We start from the raw sequence: 19300 nt of genomic DNA, 5'->3' as shown, positions 1-19300 counted from the left end.
CTTATTGCTTTTACAGGTATTGCTTCCTTGCGTTTGATTATCATGAAAGAGTGGTTGCAAATAGAGAGTCAGTTGTAACACTTTTAGAGAGAATGAAGTTGGATGGATGGGCTGTTGGAAAAACAAAAGTCTTTCTAAAATATTATCACGTTGAATATCTATCACGACTTCATGATGAACATGTAAGAAGAATTATAAGAATTCAGGCGTGTGTCAGACGTTGGCTTGCAAAAATAAGAATGGATAAACAGAAATCTGAGCCAGGTGATCTTTTTTTCATTTTCTTTTGACTTTGAAAGACTCTGTTGTTTACCTGTTATTACTTTTTCGTTCAACATTATTTAGTGTTACTATTTATTGGATAGGTCAAATCGATCCATTATATCTACGATTTTATTTGGAATTGTAATACAAATGTTCCTGCCATTGCCCAGACCGAAAAAAACTTAACTGATTTCAAAGAAAAAGTTTACCGGCATAATCTCTCTAGAAATTGATCAAACTTAAAATTCAATAAGATATAGAATTAAGATTGAAGATTAGTATATAAAGTGAGCCGAGAATCCATTTATATCTGCAAGTTTTACGCAGTTAAAAATTATCACCTTGCAAACGTGTTGCTGGGGCACGTTCCGGAAAAAAAAAACTAAAAAATAAAGAAGAAAAATAAAATAAAAAAAGAAGAAAAAACCATAAAAAAAACTAAAAAAAGGTAAACAACTAAAAAAAACTAAAAAGAAAAAAAAGAAAAAACTAAAAAAAAGAAAAAAACTAAAAAAGAAAAAAATTCAAATTAAAAAACAAGGGATTACAAAAATTCAAAAACCTTAAAAAAGAAAACCAAAACTTTGAAGCTTAGTATATATCATTGTTAGAAATTGGACTTGCTTTAACAATCAAATATCTTTGAAAAAACTGCAATAGAGCAAAAGGGACAATGAGAATCCCTATATAGAAGCCTGCTGCGTGCTCTGCTGGGGCCCAGCGGCGAAGCCGCTGCGACCCAGCTAGTTAGGTATAAAATCGTAACTATAAAAACATAACAGACAAGTACACATATTTCAGGTACAAACTAAAGAGAGAAACTCAGTATAGGAACAGCTTTGATAGACTTTGACGTCTACGTCTTTACTCTTATTAAGAGTGAATATGTGCGATTAGTATTCCTGCATTCTTGCAGACTCAAGTACATTTTAGACTGGGCATTAGATGGGAACAACTGAAGGACCCTTAAACCAATCTACAGCTACATCAAAAGAACGAAAGCTGAGCCGCTGGGGCCGGATGTCTTTCTCTTTTAACTTAGGTATAGATTCCAACTTGTAGCCTACAGCCATAGGAATAGGGGCTTAGTGAACATTCTAGATTCTTTCAGTGCTGTACTTGCAATTACACTTTTAGTAAGTGAGAATTTTCATTCAAGATGCAGTTGATGACCTATTAAGATGAATTTACGCTGAAGCATAAATCTGACCCAAAACTTTTCCTAGACCTGAATACTGCATTAGGTGTTCTGTGCCTGCTAATAAGCTCCTTGGCCACGCGGAATTGACCAAACTTCAGATACATGTTCTATACTCTATTATGCTCTATACTCTATACTATACTCTATACATGAGCTTCTAATAAGCTCATTGGCCACGCGGAATTGACCAAACTTCAGATACATGTTCTTTAAAGGTGGGTCCAGGGGCTTCAGCTGGATATATTGAATGTTTGAAGGTGTTTTTCTATACCTTTAAAAATAGTTTTGCCTCTTTTAAGGGGAAAGACGGAAAGAGCTGGAATTTCATTTAGTTGAAAGCCCTCTGGTTACCTTGAACTATGTAGTACCTGTGGTATAGCTAGGGCTTCACCTGGATATATTGAATGTTTGAAGGTGTTTTTCTATACCTTTAAAAATAGTTTTTTCCTCTTTTAAGGGGAAAGAGAGGGAAAGAGCTGGAATTTCATTTAGTTGAAAGCCCTCTGGTTACCTTGAACTATGTAGTACCTGTGGTATACCTAGGGCTTCAGCTAGATATATTGAATGTTTGAAGGTGTTTTTCTATACCTTTAAAAATAGTTTTGCCTCTCTTAAGGGGAAAGAGAGGGAAAGAGCTGGAATTTCATTTAGTTGAAAGCCCTGTGGTTACCTTGAAATATGTAGTACCTGTGGTATAGCTAGGGCTTCACCTGGATATATTGAATGTTTGAAGGTGTTTTTCTATACCTAAAAAAATAGTTTTTCCTCTTTTAAGGGGAAAGAGAGGGAAAGAGCTGGAATTTCATTTAGTTGAAAGCCCTCTGGTTACCTTGAACTATGTAGTACCTGTGGTATAGCTAGGGCTTCACCTGGATATATTGAATGTTTGAAGGTGTTTTTCTATACATTTAAAAATAGTTTTTCCTCTTTTAAGGGGAAAGAGAGGGAAAGAGCTGGAATTTCATTTAGTTGAAAGCCCTCTGGTTACCTTGAACTATGTAGTACCTGTGGTATACCTAGGGCTTCGGCTAGATATATTGAATGTTTGAAGGTGTTTTTGTATACTTTTAAAAATAGTTTTGCCTCTCTTAAGGGGAAAGAGAGGGAAAGAACTGGAATTCCATTTAGTCGAAAGCCCTGTGGTTACCTTGAAATATGTAGTACCTGTGGTATAGCTAGGTCTTCAGCTGGATATATTGAATGTTTGAAGGTGTTTTTCTATACCTTTAAAAATAGTTTTGCCTCTCTTAAGGGGAAAGAGAGGGAAAGAGGTGGAATTTCATTTAGTTGAAAGCCCTGTGGTTACCTTGAAATATGTAGTACCTGTGATATAGCTAAAAATCAATTATTCAGGAATTACTGCAGGGCTGAGAAAATTGTCCTTTTAAGCTAAGTATATCCCCAAACATGTTGCTTTTGATAATTTTCAATTGAAGAATCATTTAATACTAAAAAAGAAGCGAAAAGCAACTGTGTTTAGACAACACAATTGTTTTTAGTGCCTTTTCAGAAAACACAAAACGCTACTAAAATGAAAAACTTATGTGCACATTTTGACAGTGATGCATTAAATTGTTAAATATTTTGAATCTTCTCTCAGAAGATGCTTAATGAAATTTTACAAGTTTAACAAGATTCGAGAAGAAAAGTAAAAATCAAAGAATAGAAAAAATTAAAGAAGAAAAGTAAAAATCAGTGATTTCGGAATTACTTCAAGGCTGAGAAAATGCAATTTTAAGCCCAGTGTATCCCCAAACATGTGGCTTTTGATAATTTTCAATTGAAGAATCATTTAATACTAAAAATGAACCGAAAAGCAATTGTGTTTAGAAACAAAACTGTTTTTAAGTGCTCTGTTCAGAACATACAAAACACTACTAAAATGAAAAACTCATGTGCCAATTTTGACAGTGATGCATTCATTTGTTATATATTTTGAATCTTCTCTCAGAAGACGTTCTATGAAATTTTACAAGGTTAACAAGATTCGAGAAGAAAATTAGAAAACAAGAAGACAAAAACTTCGAGAAGAAAAGAACAAACAACAAGACCAAAACTAGAGAAGAAAAGAAGAAAACAAAAAGACAAAAATTTAAGAAGAAAAGGAGAAAACGAGAAGACAAAAGACTCGAGAAGAAAACAAGAACACAAACAAGTAGAGAAAAAAAATAAGTAGACAAAAAAAAATCGAGATGAAGAAAAAATAGCGCAAAAATTATAAATAATCTGATTAACATTCAGGAATTATTTACTAATAGTTAAACATTCGGCGACCGAATTAGACTTGTTCTAATTAATTTTATTTACAATTTTTGTTACAAATTTGTGTAAGCATCTAAATCTGTCTTTCTCAATTTGCCACACAAAACATCCAACAAATTTAATTTAAGCCCAAATTTCAATGGGACACTAAAACACAAACTAAACTCGTATTTGTTCATTTGTATTACTACCAAATTTATTAAATCATCATAACTAACTTTTTATTTGTTGATTTTAGGTGTATTGTCGATAACAACACCAATCGCAGAATTTCCTCGAGATTTTCCAACTGGACTTTCTAGAGATGAAGCGGCTGTTATTATCCAGAAGTGTAAGTTGTGAGCTTTCTATGCCTTAACAGCCTCATATAAAGATTTCTGCAGTGTTAACAACGCCAATTGCATAATTTTTCCTACTGAACTTTCCAGGGAAGAGGCGACTGTTATTATGCAAAAGTATAAGTTCAGATCGTGTTCCAGGAGCGACAAAAAAGGAAATAATGTGAAATGAAAATTAAATTTGTTCTATCTAGGTGAGAGCGAATTAATGCTGAAACAATTAAAAATTAATTTCGTATTAGATTTTTGATGTGGGTTTTTTGATTTGATTGAGATTAACCAGCGTATTTAGTGAATTAACGTCTACACATTTATCATCAAATTGGAAAAAATGGAGGCAAATGACCAAATTTATTGAGAATTAATGAGTATTAATTTATTAACGCCCATTATTTCCAGATTTTTTCTCCTCACTGATTAAAATTTCCCATATTTTAATAATGATTATAATACGTATTAATGAATTATTTTATTAACCGTTCCAGGTTTGCTGCTAATTTTCATTATATTTGAAAATTTATCATCAAATTGGAAAAAATGGAGGCAAATGACCAAATTTATCGAGAATTAATGAGTATTAATTTATTAACGCCCATTATTTCCAGATTTTTTCTCCTCACTGATTAAAATTCCCCATATTTTAATAATGATTATAATACGTATTAAGGAATTATTTTATAAACCGTTCCAGGTTTGCTGCTAATTTGTATTATATTTGAAAATAAATTTGTATTATATTAAAATTTCAACCAGGAACTTTCTTTAAAGCTTTCTGTACAAAATATTATGCGGTAAATGTTTTTTTCTCGGACAAGGTATTTTCTTTTTATATTGAATTAAACTCGTAACGCAAACTAAAAATAAGAATGAGTAATTGAGATTTATATAACTCAGTGACGAAATCGCTTCTGTCCAGTGAAACTTTTTGATTTTCACCCCTTACGCTCGGGGGCACACATTCAAGAAAATTTATGGGGGTGGGGACTCTCTTCATTTTAGTTAGAAAGCAGCTTTTCCTATCTAGTGGGGGAGGGGTATAACTATGTTTCTTTTTAATGATTTTAACAAAAATACAAAAACAAAGTATTTTTCAAAATTGAGTGAATACACGTCCCTGCATAAATGGAAAAGACCGATATTTAATTTAACAATGATTGAAATATTTCAACCCTCCCTACGTTCAAAATTGCCGTAAATCGCATCATTGTCCGAAACTCATTTTCGTCATACTGCCATGAAATGTAATTTTAATTATAATTTAAAGTGGTCGCAATCACTGCCAGAATCTAATCGTATTCGAAATGTAAGTACTTCAATATAAATAAACCTTTTAATTCGATATTGTAAGTAAAATAGTAAAATTCTTTGTTACACTTTGTTACTATTGGGATGACACGACAGTTTTTGTAAGATTTAAAGTATTTATATTTAACCAATTGGTAGCAAACTATTTGTTATTGGTAAATAATAGGGTTATTAGTAAATAGCGTAGTAGATGCTATTGGTAAATATGTTATTGATATTCGTTATTGGTAAAGCATACATGGATTTACCAATAACAAATTTCATGCAGAAATTTCGTCAATATGAACAATAATGCCCCCATCCGTCCACCTAGAACTCGGTAGTAAAATTTTTATCAAAGAATTACTACTACAAAACTACTATTCATCGAACATTTGGACTAAATAATCAAGTTTGGTGCAAAATTTGGTAAATTTGGTAAGAATTTGGTAAATTTGGTAAATAATCAAGTTTGGTGCAATTTAACATTTTAATTCTTAGGCAGAAAATATGAATTATTTTTAATTGTTAACTATTTTTAATCATTTGAAATATTCTTAGGCTCTACCAATTATTCTTACTATCGATTTACATTACAATTGACGAAGAAGTTAAAATAACGAATGAGAGAGGGATGGCAAATATATTTGCTGACCATTTTAGGAAAGTTGGAAATTTTTAGGAAAGTTGGAAATTATCTGGTAAATCAAATTTCTGATTGAACACATAGTCATAGAAAATATTTATCAAATAAAATAGATAAGACTATATCTGTATACCCTTTACAGTTCTTGGGATACCAAAAAGCTGTTACTAGTTTGAAAAATTTATTTTCGACAGGATGTGATGGTATGTTGACTTCCCTGTTTAAACATTGAGCTGATTTATTTTCTCAGCCGCTTTTACATATTTTTAAGTCTTTTTTAAGGAAAAAAGGCATTTTTTCCAGTTTCCCTTAAAGTAGCTAAGGTTTTACCTTTATTTAAAAAGGTGACAAAGTTAGTCCAAACAGTTACAGGCCTATTACAATTTTATCACCCGTTTTTAAAGTTTTTGAAAAGACAGTAAAGAGTAGGTATACTTTATTTCTGGTAAAGAAATTTTTTTTTCTCACACCCAGTTTGTTTTTTTGAGTGGTTTGTCAACAGAGCAAGCAGTTGCCCCTTTATACCATTTCTTATCAGAGGCTACGGATGATAAGTATCTGGCGGCAACTATACTTTTGACATGAAAAAGCTTTTGATGCAATAGACCATGCAATTCTTCTTGGTAAGTTGAAAAACATAGGAATTCGTGGAATAGCTCTTAACTTAATGAAATCGTATTTACCTAAAATAAGTTTGAAAGCCCAAGTTGGTGAGAAATAATCTCATATTTTCCCACTAGAAAATATAGGGGTACCTCAGGGGTCAGTATTGGGGTCGATACCTTTCATAATTTATATGAATGACCTTCCAAATTGCATGCCTTCGGAAGAAGAATTATCGATATTGTTTGCGGATGACACATCAATTCGTTTGAAGGTGGGCAATGAGGAGGAACTACGATTGTCCCTCGAAACTGTTGCTCTGAATGTAAATTCTTGGTTTCATTATAATCGATTAATACCTAACCTAGAGAAGCCGAAATTTATTGATTTTTTGAAGAATTTCCAAGTCAATGAGAGGTGTGTCATTTCAATCTGTTAATATTGAAATTTTCGCTCTAAAAAGACTTGATGTATTTGGATATTTAGGGGGTATTTATATATATTCAGCTTTGTCGTTTAAAGCATATATTAGTAAACTCATGGCAACACTGTCCAGGAATCTCAGTTGTTTGCACCGATTGAAGTTTCTGTTTCCGTACCATATCATGAGGACTTCATACTTTTCATTAATTGGATGCTATTTTCAATATTACCCGAACGTTGGATGTTGACTTTCCCTTTGCATTGACGACGACTCCAAATTTTTCAAAATACATCAATAAGAATCCTGGACCATTTCTTTACCCCACTCAAGGAAGACAGGAAAATTATTTAAAACTAAAACATCTTTTTAATATATATATATATATATATATATATATATATATATATATATATATATATATATATATATATATATATATATATATATATATATATATATATATATATATATATATATATATATAAATATATATATATAAAATTTAACACCAAGAAATCGGTGGTGTATTTGATCTGTAATATCATCATATCTTGGTTAGGCCTGGGCATGATTTGAACAAAAAATCCAATAATAAATATAAAAAAAAATACTTTTTCAATTGAAATTAAGAATCAACTTTAAAACTTAAAACGAAGAGAAATTAGTTTGTATGTGAGGGGTGCTACCTCCTCCTCAAGCCTTTACTTTTTACACTAAAGTTTAAATTTTTGTCCCAGTTCTTTAAGAACAACTGCTGATACACTAAGATGTATCAGCAATCGTGGAATTTATACGCAATGGATTGAAATGAAACGAAATAAATTAAAATAAGAAGGTCATTATTTCTTAAAGTGCTTGTGCTTCTAGATAGAAAAACGAAAATATTATTTTGAATTACTTACAAAATTTTATTTATGTTTTCTAGAAACACATTAAACAAGGAACAAAAACAACTTGGCGATTTATTATTGAGCAGAATGGAAGCTCTAAACTATAAAAACTAACTCACGGCCACTTTAATGGTAGTTAAAACTGTCTTTTTTTAAATAATCCAAAAAAAATTACAAAACAAAAATTCTAATCAAGTTAAAAAAAAATGAAAAAAAACAAATTTTCTCTGTCATTATGACGAATTACCCTATTAAAAACTTGAAAATTACTTTGATTCTGATAGACTTCTAAACAAAATATAATTTATAGATTTTTTGGTCTATATGACTGAAAAATACCAACCTGAAACAATTTCCAATTGCCGACTTAGAAATTATTCATTGACTTTTCAGATTACCGTGGCTATGCAGTAAGGGACAAATATGGACCTGAACTGAATAGAAGACTCAGTATAAAAAAGAAAAGAGAATCGATTAATGCCGAGAGTGAAAATAAAGAAAACTCTGAGAAATCAATGGCAGATGTTGTTAAAAAAGGAGAAGATCTGAAAGAGTTTGTTCAACAGGTAAAAAAAAATCTTGTACATACATGTTGCCGTTTTATAAGTTAGCGATTGGTATTCTGTGATTTTACCATTTTCTCTTCGTGTTTCCTTTCGTCTTCTCTTTCTTCGGTGTTTCTTTTTGTCATCTTCTTTGCTCCGTTATTATTTTTGTTAAAATATTTCAAATACTTTTGCTGTTTTATAATTTAGCGATTGGAATTCTTTCGTCTTCTCTTTCTTCAGCGCTTCTTTTGTCATTTTCTTTGCTCCATTGTAATGTTTGTTAAATTTGCGGTTTCTCAATAAACTGATTCAATCATTTCATGTTATTTCTATTTTGGGAGAAATAAGGTCTCAAAAATTATCCAAAATGTTAATTCCGGTACTATAACATAAAATATACGTTAATAACGTAAATATTAATGTCATTAATCAGCTACCATATATAAAACGTTATTAGAGAGACCATCTTATTGTGGATAAAATTTATTAGTAAAAGACTGGGAAGCGTTAAAGTGTCTTGTGTGGATGTTGCTTTTGTGGCTTATGACATGTGTTGTCCAGTTTCATGAAAGAAATGGAGATGCTCACATAAATCTGAGGAACATACGTGGTTCTGTTCGTGAAGAAGATAAGTGAGCACTGCCACCTTGGTATAAGCGATCAAATGGATTTGAGACAGCTCATCAAACGATTGCTCACAACGAAAAGCAAAGGCGGGTAAGATGTTTTAGGCTAACGGGTGGGGTAGGGGTGGGAAGGTCAAATAAATGAAATCCTGGGAAGGTCAATAAATGTGTCCTGGTGTTGCTGATTATTTGGTTTGGAACCGGGGTCAGTGGTGTGACTCTTTTAGCTGAGCTGGAGTCGACCTAGCTCTAAATAAGTACTTAAAGAAATCTAGGGAAGGTAAAAGGGAAGGGTGCACGAAAAGACAGGATGGCCGACCCCAATCCCCCATTGCACTTCCTGGCTGAAAGGTCATGAAATGGATATCAATACTGACGATAGATACTGTGAAGTCCAATGCCGTATTCTTTACATTTTACCATTTTCCCTTCGTAAAAATGAAAATGAAATCGGTTGATGGCTAAAATTCTAAGAAACCAATGGCAGATGTTGTTAAGAAAGGAGAAGATCTGATAGTTTGGTCAACAGGCGAAAGAAAATATTTGGGCTTCGTCTTTGAATTTTTATTATTTGAAAACTAACTGTTTAGAATTTTTTCTTTCGTAGAAAAATTTGACGTCGACTTAAAGTCGATTAACGTAATTGAAGTAACGTTAAGACTTAAAATGTCGAACTCTGAGAGACTAATGGCAGATACAGTATTGAAAGGAAAAATCTGAAGGAGTTGGTTCAACATTTAAAAAAGTAACTTTTTCTAGAAAACAAGTTTTTCAAGGAAAAGTAAAGAGTGAGACTAAACAAAAGAATAGAAATAAAAAAGAATAGAAGAGAAAAGAATAGAAAGGATGAATAGAAATAAATGTGAAATAAAATCTCAAGCGTATATTTCAATAATATTTTGCATATCCAATAAAATTTCAAACAATCCTAAGTCGCTATCAATTAATAAATGGAACCCAAAACAAGGAGAAATTACAATAAATAACTTAGGCAAACCTGAAACGAACAAAAACTACCATAATAAGGAGTAGAGTCAACACACCCTGGGTCTTCTAAAGATCACAACTCAATTTTTACTTTACTGAAAACAATTTTTTTCGAGCAATTTGTATTTATTCCTCATAAGATCTAGAAACAAAATCACAACAATAATCAAGATTACTGAAAAAAATCAATGTGGACTGACAATTTCATATATATGATATTCAGCCCTGAGAGTCACAAATATTTGAGATTTATTAACGCTATAAAACAGACAATGTTCGAACTTCACTTTTGTTCTCAGTAAAGTATAAATTATGTTCTGGTCTATCGAAAGTGCAAAATGTTTCGCAGAACTACAGAAAGATATATTTCACATGTCAGATATATCAGTATGCCAGACATACAGTATTTTAGCATTGACAATAAATATTCTCTTTTCATATTATTTATTCATATAGATATCTTGCATTTTTTTTCGTTTTTTTTTTTACTTCTACCCCTTGTTGGTTTTAGCCAAAAAAATGAGTCAAATTTGACGTATAGGCCTAGTTGGAGGGTTCTTGAGAAGGAAACATGTTAAGAAAACAATTTTTACTTTATAATATGCAAAATAATTGTTAGTAACATATTTTGCGTGCACCTAAGCTTTTTTTATTTGTTTCAGTGTCTTTCCAGTTTCTCTAACAAATTAATTTTTTCAGCTTCCATCCTTCAGTTTTTAAAGTCAGGTAACAGGGACTGAATTGAATGGTTTCAAACGGATTTTTCGGAATATTATGTTCTTGTTAAGATAACTAAACTGTCATTTTTTCTAAATATGTATTTATTTTTCTTTTATTGCTTAAAATGAATAAGTTGGATAATAAAGCTTTTCAGATCATTTTTTACTGTGTCTTGAAGGTCTTATATACAAACAAATTATTTATTAATCACATTTTAACTGCATTTTCCAGATTTTTTCTTTCCGTTTTTGTGAGACACTTTCATTTACTGATACAGTTTTTCTTGATAAATATGGAGACCTTTCCAATTCTAAGCTATGAATTAGGTGAACATACTACATAATGCTTTTTTTCATAAATACAAATAAACTCGGTGCCTCTTTCTAAATATAATGATATTTTTATCAAAAACATATAATATTTTTTATTCTATTTTCGAAAATAACAGTCGCTCTATTCGGAAATCCAATTTCAAAGTCCTTTATGGACCCTTAAAGATGATACTTTTTTCTCTCATTTTGGATAGAAAAGGGTTAAAAACAACAATTTTTACTTTATAATATTTATAATGATTTTAGTTCACACATTTTGATTGTAGCTTCACTATATTTTATCCCTCCCTATGTCCAAATATGTAGCCCAGTTATATATTTCCCATCTCTTATAACTGTACAACCCTTGGCAAAGTACAGCCTTTAATAGGACGTGATTATATTATTTAGAAAGAGCATAAAAAGAGCATCGAGTTTTAAGTGCGCCTAATCTATAGCTAATTAAATTATTTATTTAATTTATAGCTAATTAATTTAATTTATAGCTAATTAAAGTTCGCTTAATACAAGTTCGGTAATTTATTGCTCAGTTTACAGCTCTATATTTATAGCTCTATTTAATTTGTAGTGAACTAATTTAAGCTAATTAGAGTTTGCGTAATTTATAGCTCAGTAATGGAAAGGTCTCCATATTCACCCTTTTGCCGAATCTTCAGTTAAACTTAATAATTTTGACTTAATAATTTAAATTATTACTGCTTGTAATAATGACAACCCAGTGTAAAAATAATTCACCTGAGGTTTATACTGTTGTGAACCCTGCTTCTCCATCACATCCACACTTTAGTGTGGTCTTTATTGAATATTAAATCTACATTTAATTAAGATTAGATTCGCAGTTAATCGTAATGTTGTTCAATTGGCACTTAACTGACGGTAAAGTAGCATGGCAAAAATGATGCTTCATAAATGATAATTTTAAGTGTATTTTTAACTCATAACATTACAAATCCAAAGAAATAAAAATTGTGTTTTGCTTTTAAAAAAATAGCCTATTTTGGCCTTTACTTCTATAGTAATTTTTGTAATATTTTTATTTATTATATAGTAATATATTTTTATTATAATAATATCTATAGTAATATTTGCAGTAATTATTGTGATATGTATAGCAATAATAATAATAATAATAATTAAAAATTAATAATTTTTATTCTTAATTTTAATCATTTAAATTAAAATAATAATTTATTAACAATTAAAAATAAACAACTAATAATTCTTCTTTTCTTTGCGATTTTGTGTTTTTATAATAATAATTATAGTAACAGTAATAATAATTATAGCATAATCATCATAATAATAGTAAATAGTAATAAAAGTATAACTATAAGCACAAAAATAAAAGGAAAATAAAAGTATAAAAATAATTATAGTAAAAGTAATAAAAGTATAGCAGTAATGATTATGGAAATATTTTTACTATTATCTTTAGTATATAGTAACATCACAGCAATATTTTATTACATAGCAATATAGTAATATGTGTATCTACTTCTATTTAATGTTTGGCTTATTTGTTGACTCCTTTGTTTTGTCGTGTTTTCTCTTATGATTTTTCTTCAGTGTTTCTTTTTGTTATTTTCTTTGCTCCATCATTATTTTTGTTAACTCGACGGGTTCTCAATAAATTTATTCATTCATTTCATGTTATTTCTGCAGAAATTAGGTCTCTTAGATAATTTAGAACGTTACTTCCGCCACTATAACCTAAACTATAGGTTAATAACTTAAAATACTACTGTCATTTATCAGCTACCATATATAAAAAGTTATTTCAGAGACCTTCTTAATGTGGACAAAACTTGTTAGCAACAGTCAGGGCAGCATTAAAGTGTCTTGTGTGAATGTTGCTTTTGTGGCTTATGATATGTGTTGTCCAGGTTCATGAAAGAAATCGAGAAATTCACATTAATCTGAGGAATATACGTGGGTCTGTTCGTGAAGAAGATAAGACAACACCGCCATCGTGGTATAAGCGACCAAATGGATTTGAGACAGTTCCTCAAATGATTGCGCACTACGAGAAGCAAAGAAGGGTAAGATGTTTTGGGCTAACGGAGGGGGTAGCTTAAAATAAATGGTAAGTCTTATCTAGGTATATGCCATCAAATATATTTGAGATAGTACCTCTAATAATTATCAGCTACAAGAAATAAAAACAGGTAAGGTATGAATGGTTGACGGGTAGGGTAGGTTAATTAATTATAAATTTCCATATTGGTGTAAGAGGCCAATTTTGTTTTTCTCAAACCTTTAAATGGTTGTTTAGTACAATATAAAACGACAAATTAAGGATTGGAGGTTTATGGGTAGGATAGGTTAACATAAATGAAATTTTTATTTTGGAATCGGTTACCAAATGTGCATCAGACAGGTTTTCTAATGATCAGTTTCTACGATAAAAGAAAACTGAGTAAAGTGTTATAAGTTAACGGACATAATAGGCTACTGCAAAGTCTTACACTGGTACAAGTGACCAAATAGACATGGGACGATTCATAAGATAATAACTATGAGAAACAAGTACGGTTAAGATGTTAAGAGATAGTGCGGGGGACCAGGCTAAAATAAATAAAATTTTCATTTTGATAATAACGGCCAAATGGATTTGAGACAGATCCTCAAATCATTACCAATTTTCAAAACAAAATCGGCATACTATTCTATGTCAACGGGTAAGTCAGATAAAAATACATAGAAATTCCTCTTGGTATACATAAGACAGTTTATTAAATAATAGCTCTCATATCTCAAAAACAAAAAGGGTACGACTTTATAGGATAATGAGAAATAAACGAAAAAAAAATCATCCGAAAGAAAATCAAAAACAGTAATTTTAGAACAATAAACAAATCTTATATTTATAAACAATAAATCTTGCTCACTGATTTTTTTAAAAAAAATCCAAACTTTCGGATTTTTTCTTGTATTTGAGTCATAGGAGAAAAAAAATCTAGAGGATTTTTTGTTGTTGTTTTTTTTAAGGAAAAGGCCTTAACAAAATCCAACGTCGGTGTATAGAAAGCTGGAACCAGCTTTGTTTAACGCTTTAATTTTGAAAATCGGTTGTGTCGAATGTATCGAATTATGTTTTAGCTTGTTTTGTCGCCCGGGGAGCGTGTACCCTTTTCTCCCTCTCCCCCTAGATCCCGCCCTGAAATGTGAATCAATCTTTTTTGGTAGATAAAATTGCTTGTACCGACTTTGAGATTTATTAAATGCAGTAAAGGGTTTAAAATTAAAATCCAAAGGCTTAGGACCGCCTTGACATAATTGAATAGTTAAAAAATGTTTTCTGACTGTAAATGCTTGCATACTAATGTTTAAAAATATATTCATACTTAATATAAAAAAGCAAAAACGCCGGTTTTAATCGGCTGCAGCGTTCTAAAAACCTTGAAAAATGTCCTTGGTAAAATCATACTGGACGCTAATTGGGGGGGGGGGGAGGGGGGGGGCAAAGTTCTTGCCCCTGGCTGCACCATTAGTACTGTAAATATTACAACTTTGCCGATAAATATTACAGTTTTTGCGCGTTTTGCCACCTGGGGAGCTTGCCCCTTTTTTCCCCTCCCCGTAGATCCGGCCCTGAAAATTTGAATTCAATCTTTTTCGGCAGATAATTTTGCTTGTACCGACTTTGAGTTATCTAAAAGAAAACATAGGAATATATTTGAGATAGGATTTTTAGAAGAGCCTATATATTTCCATGAATATTATATATAATTAATCAACTTATTTAGTTGTGCTTCCAACTCAAAGCTAGGGGAGGTATTGCCCCCATAGGATTTCGAAAAATTACTTCTTTTAAAATCTCTGTAAGATCTTCATTGAAAAATGTTTTTTTTTGGTATTTATATTGAAAAATTGAATATACAATAAAGTTGACCTCCCTTAAATCGACCCCCCTCCCCATAAATTGAAAAAATTACCACCACCGCCCCACCTCTAATTTCCGTGAATTGGCTCCACTGTACTGATTATGCAGTAAAGGAGGAACAATCAACACTATGTTTATATTTAGGCCTGAACCGAAAAAAGTGCTTAATATGAATATAGTGCATATAGAATACAGCGAATATGTGACTGACTGAATCAGTTTCAAAAGAGAAGTCTTTTCACTATGTAGAATAAAAAACAATCAAAATGGAGAAAAAATGAATTGTAGTGAGTTTTTTAAACTTTGATCCACCACAGATAAATTCTTACTTAAAAATAGAGTGATAAAACTGGTTTTAGTCTATAGTCCAAGGTTGTAATTTTATATCCTCTCCCCCCCCCCCAGCTGAAATTGAGTATCTTCAAAAATCTTGTAAAAACTAAGATAGGCCTTCATGATTCAAGCATCCACAGAAACAGATCAGTTTTCCTTAGTATACTTTTACCTTTATTGTACTGTATGGCTCATTTTATATTTTCACTTGACTTAGGAAAAGCGGTTCCAGCTTTGCCCCCCTCCAGGATTTTGACGCAATTATGCCACTGGTCTAGTCTAATTTTTTGCTCACTTAGAAAGAAACATTAAACAATTCTGAAAACTACTTTTTCAAATATTAAAATACTTGCTTGTATTATTCTTAAAGTTGCCTTACTTTTCTTCCCCCTCCCCCAGTGGTCAAATATACAACCGAATTATGTATTCTTCATGAGTTTATCATAAGAGTCTTTTCTATCAACTACATTTAACAGCAAACATGTCTCGTCGACGAAGTCAAGTAACGGGAAAAATCATGGATAAGGTATTATTTTTGCTGTATATATATATATATATATATATATATATATATATATATATATATATATATAAATATATATATATATATATATATATGTATATATATATATAAATGTATATATATATATATATGCCTTAATTAAGGCATATATAAATGCCTTATGAGTAGGTTTGTAAATGATATCAACATTTAGTTTGTAATTTTTATCTACGACTATGAAGGCTATCTTTAAATAAATGATTTCTGGTTATATATATATATATATATATATATATATATATATATATATATATATATATATATATATATATATATATATATATATATATATATATATATATATATATATATGACTATCAGGATTGCAGATGTGAAGTAAAGTAAAACACTTTTAAGAAAGACGTAGATGAGAATTTTATGATGTTTTAAGCTGTTTTCAGAGTTTTATAGTGTTTCTTTCTGAGTTACAAACCGCCAGAGTAGTGTAACAATTTTTTTTTTTTGCCCATTGGAAATAGACACAATCTGGGGGGGATCTCCAAAATACCTTTTTAGATACCCGTTAGGTGGTATTAGTTGTGCTTCATCGATGGGGTTTGATTATGTCAAGTTATCAAGTTAACGAAACAAAAAAAGGACTGATTTCTGTCTAATTAAAATTGATGTTTTCCATTTTATGATCTCTATTTGTGTACATTTTAATGGGTCTGATTTTGATTCTATCAAAAAATGTTTTCCTGAGCATGAAGTTGTGAAGTTGAAGGTGAAGGTGTGTAATATACCTGACTCTCCCCTTTTTTCCAGACTTTCCAAAAAAAGAAAAAAGTAGGTTTGTACTTCAAAGATATTCAACGGTAGTTGACTTACTTTATTTATTTTTGCCTCATTTTCATTTCATTAATTTACCTTTATGTTTTATCTTCTTTTTTCTCTCTCTATTTAAGCTAATATAGTTATTTTCTTTTGTCAATATGTTTGAGTTTGTCACAAAATGTTAAGTGGTTAGTTTCTTATGTCATTGTTAGCATATATTATTTAAACAAATATCATTTTGTTATCAATCTAGAAATGAATGTTTTTAGTGGTTAAGACATTAATTTTAAAAGTTTGTACTTTTTAGGTCAAAAGCAAGCCCGTCATAACCATTAGTACTTACGAAGAAGCTTACGGCAAAGAACCTCGAAGCTAGTAAGTATATTAACTTATAAAATTCTGTATAATGCTGAATTAGGGTCTTCATTATATCAAGTGGCCAACCACATAGTCCCAACAGTGAATGGATTTATTCGAGGGGTGTACCACTCTTTGGCATCATGTATACCAGGTATTAAGTTCCAGGGATGGCGGAACTCTACCAAATTGGCAGAACTAGTTCCACAGTTTTTATGCCAATTTTTGTCGACCAAGCCCTTCTCAATCCGAGACTGTTTCCAAGTTTCGCTGAAATTTAGGCTCTGCCATGCGTGGCAGCCCTAAGCAGCCCTAAGCAGCACCAACAACTTTCAAAGATATACACCAGATGGTGGGATACGGGTGGGATATTCACTATATTTTTCTTAAGGTTTAACTAAACTCGTCAAGTTAAATTTACTTGTTAACTTAGCTTTAACTTGTTCTTAAGGTTTAACTTAAGGTTTATATTGCAGTCTTACAATAAGTCCATAACTGTAACGTTCACCCAAAGATCAAGATTTTTTTATCATTGGAATCGTTAGTTTCAGAACCATACATTTATCGACTAAAGATAAGGATATTATTTAGAATTTTACTTAGAGGGTGATTTAATCTTTCTTAGAAAATGAAAAATATTTCCTATTTTCTATGTTTTCTTTCTATGAATAAGGATATTATTTAGAATTTTACTTAAAGAATGAGTTAATCTTTCTAAGAAATTAGGAAATCTTTCCTTTGCTCTATGATTTTCGGTTAAAAAATATCTGTATTGATGATTTTTTATATTAAAAGAATACTAAGCAAGTGTCAAAAATGAAATTTGGCAACTCGATAAAACCGACATTGCAATCTTGCAATAATTCTACAATAGTAACATTCACCCAAAGATCGAGATTCTTTTATCATTGGAATCGTTAGTTTCAAATCTATACATTTACCGACCAAGGATAAGGATATTATTTAGGATTTATTTAGAGAATGATTTAATCTTGCTTGGAAAACAAAAAATCTTTCCCATTTTCTGTGATTTTCGGCTAAAAAAAATATTTGTGTCAATGATTTTCTTATTAAAAAAAATTTTATGCAAATATCAAAAAGAAAATTTGGTAGCTAGGTAAAACCGACTCTCAGTTAACTAATGACTGTAAATGTTTTTTTTGTGTGTTTGTTAAAAAATTAAAACCACAGGGCAGCAGAAAATAGTATAGGCTACCGAAAACTTGCACGGGGAACACAAAACCTATAAGAGAATACAAATTAGCTACCATCATCGAACATAACATATAAAATTTGACGCTGAGCCACTAAAACTATGATACGACAAAGTTAGGTTTGTGGGCCACCATTTTCTGGGTATAGGAGGGTTTCCTGTGGGCTCTGGGCGTAGCTGTGTTGACCTCGGGTGGCTGTTATTAGCAATCGTGCTTAGCAGTGAGTTATTAGCAATAGTAGTAGTAATCTAATCGTTCCTGCCACGTTATTACCTATCTTTGTGTTTTATCTATGTTTGAACTCGTGCATTTAATCACAAAGAAAATTCTGCTGAATTAACCAAAACACGGCAATACTAAATACGACAAAACACGTGACAATAAACAACAATACTGATTCCAATTTCAATGGTTGTTAAGAGAGGGTTGTAAAGAGTGGTTCTCGTAGGCAGCTTCTTAACTAAGAAATCTGCATTTCATTTGCCTCCAACTTTCATTAAGAGAAACATAAAACCGAAAGTTCTTATTACCAATGTCATCCCCCCTTGATCATGATGGGGTCCAAATTTACAAGTTAAAGTACGATAACCTTTTGAACTTTAACCAGTAGGTCCTTTATTTTGCATTGTCGCTACTAAAGGTGGTGACAACTCATTCAAAAAGAGATATGTAGAAGCCAATACTGATCAGTCATGAATATCGTCAATGAAATTGGCAAATTTTGGCTAAACATACTAACACGATCAAGATTAAGTTTCGAAGCTTTCTAAAATGAACTTTCGAGAATTTATAATTCTCGTATGGAGACGGAAGTCTCCATATTATAAAATGGAGACGGAAGTCTATCAGTGTGTTTCCGCAAAAACACAAATTCCTACCGAAAAACTTCAATATATTTCTAAAAAAAAATATATGTAATTTGCCCGTTATGTAAATATTTGCTCGTTATGTAAATAACGGGCAAATGGCATAGCTTACAGCCCTTTATAATAATTTATTTTTGACCCGCTACAAAAAATCAAAGCGGAGTATCAATAAAAGAAACAAAACAA

General features: G+C 31.1%; 1 protein-coding gene across 9 annotated transcripts in view; it reads left to right on the top strand.

The window, feature by feature from the left end:
• The window catches only part of LOC136034048 (myosin-IIIb-like), a 165464-nt gene that overhangs the window by 134588 nt on the left and 11576 nt on the right, over positions 1–19300 (top strand). For 7 of the 9 annotated variants that reach the window (XM_065715138.1, XM_065715133.1, XM_065715136.1 and 4 more), the window contains 5 exons: positions 17–264; positions 3966–4058; positions 8306–8478; positions 13009–13164; positions 16985–17052. In XM_065715138.1, coding sequence (XP_065571210.1) covers positions 17–264; positions 3966–4058; positions 8306–8478; positions 13009–13164; positions 16985–17052 — 738 coding nt within the window. The remainder of the gene's footprint in view (positions 1–16; positions 265–3965; positions 4059–8305; positions 8479–13008; positions 13165–16984; positions 17053–19300) is intronic. The other 2 variants (XM_065715140.1, XM_065715139.1) reach the window with 1 other exon arrangement.

The sequence above is a fragment of the Artemia franciscana genome, chromosome 12 (genome assembly GCF_032884065.1).
Source record: "Artemia franciscana chromosome 12, ASM3288406v1, whole genome shotgun sequence".
Taxonomy (NCBI): domain Eukaryota; kingdom Metazoa; phylum Arthropoda; class Branchiopoda; order Anostraca; family Artemiidae; genus Artemia; species Artemia franciscana.
Note: the sequence above shows the minus strand (reverse complement) of the source record. Positions and strands in the feature narration are given on the sequence as shown.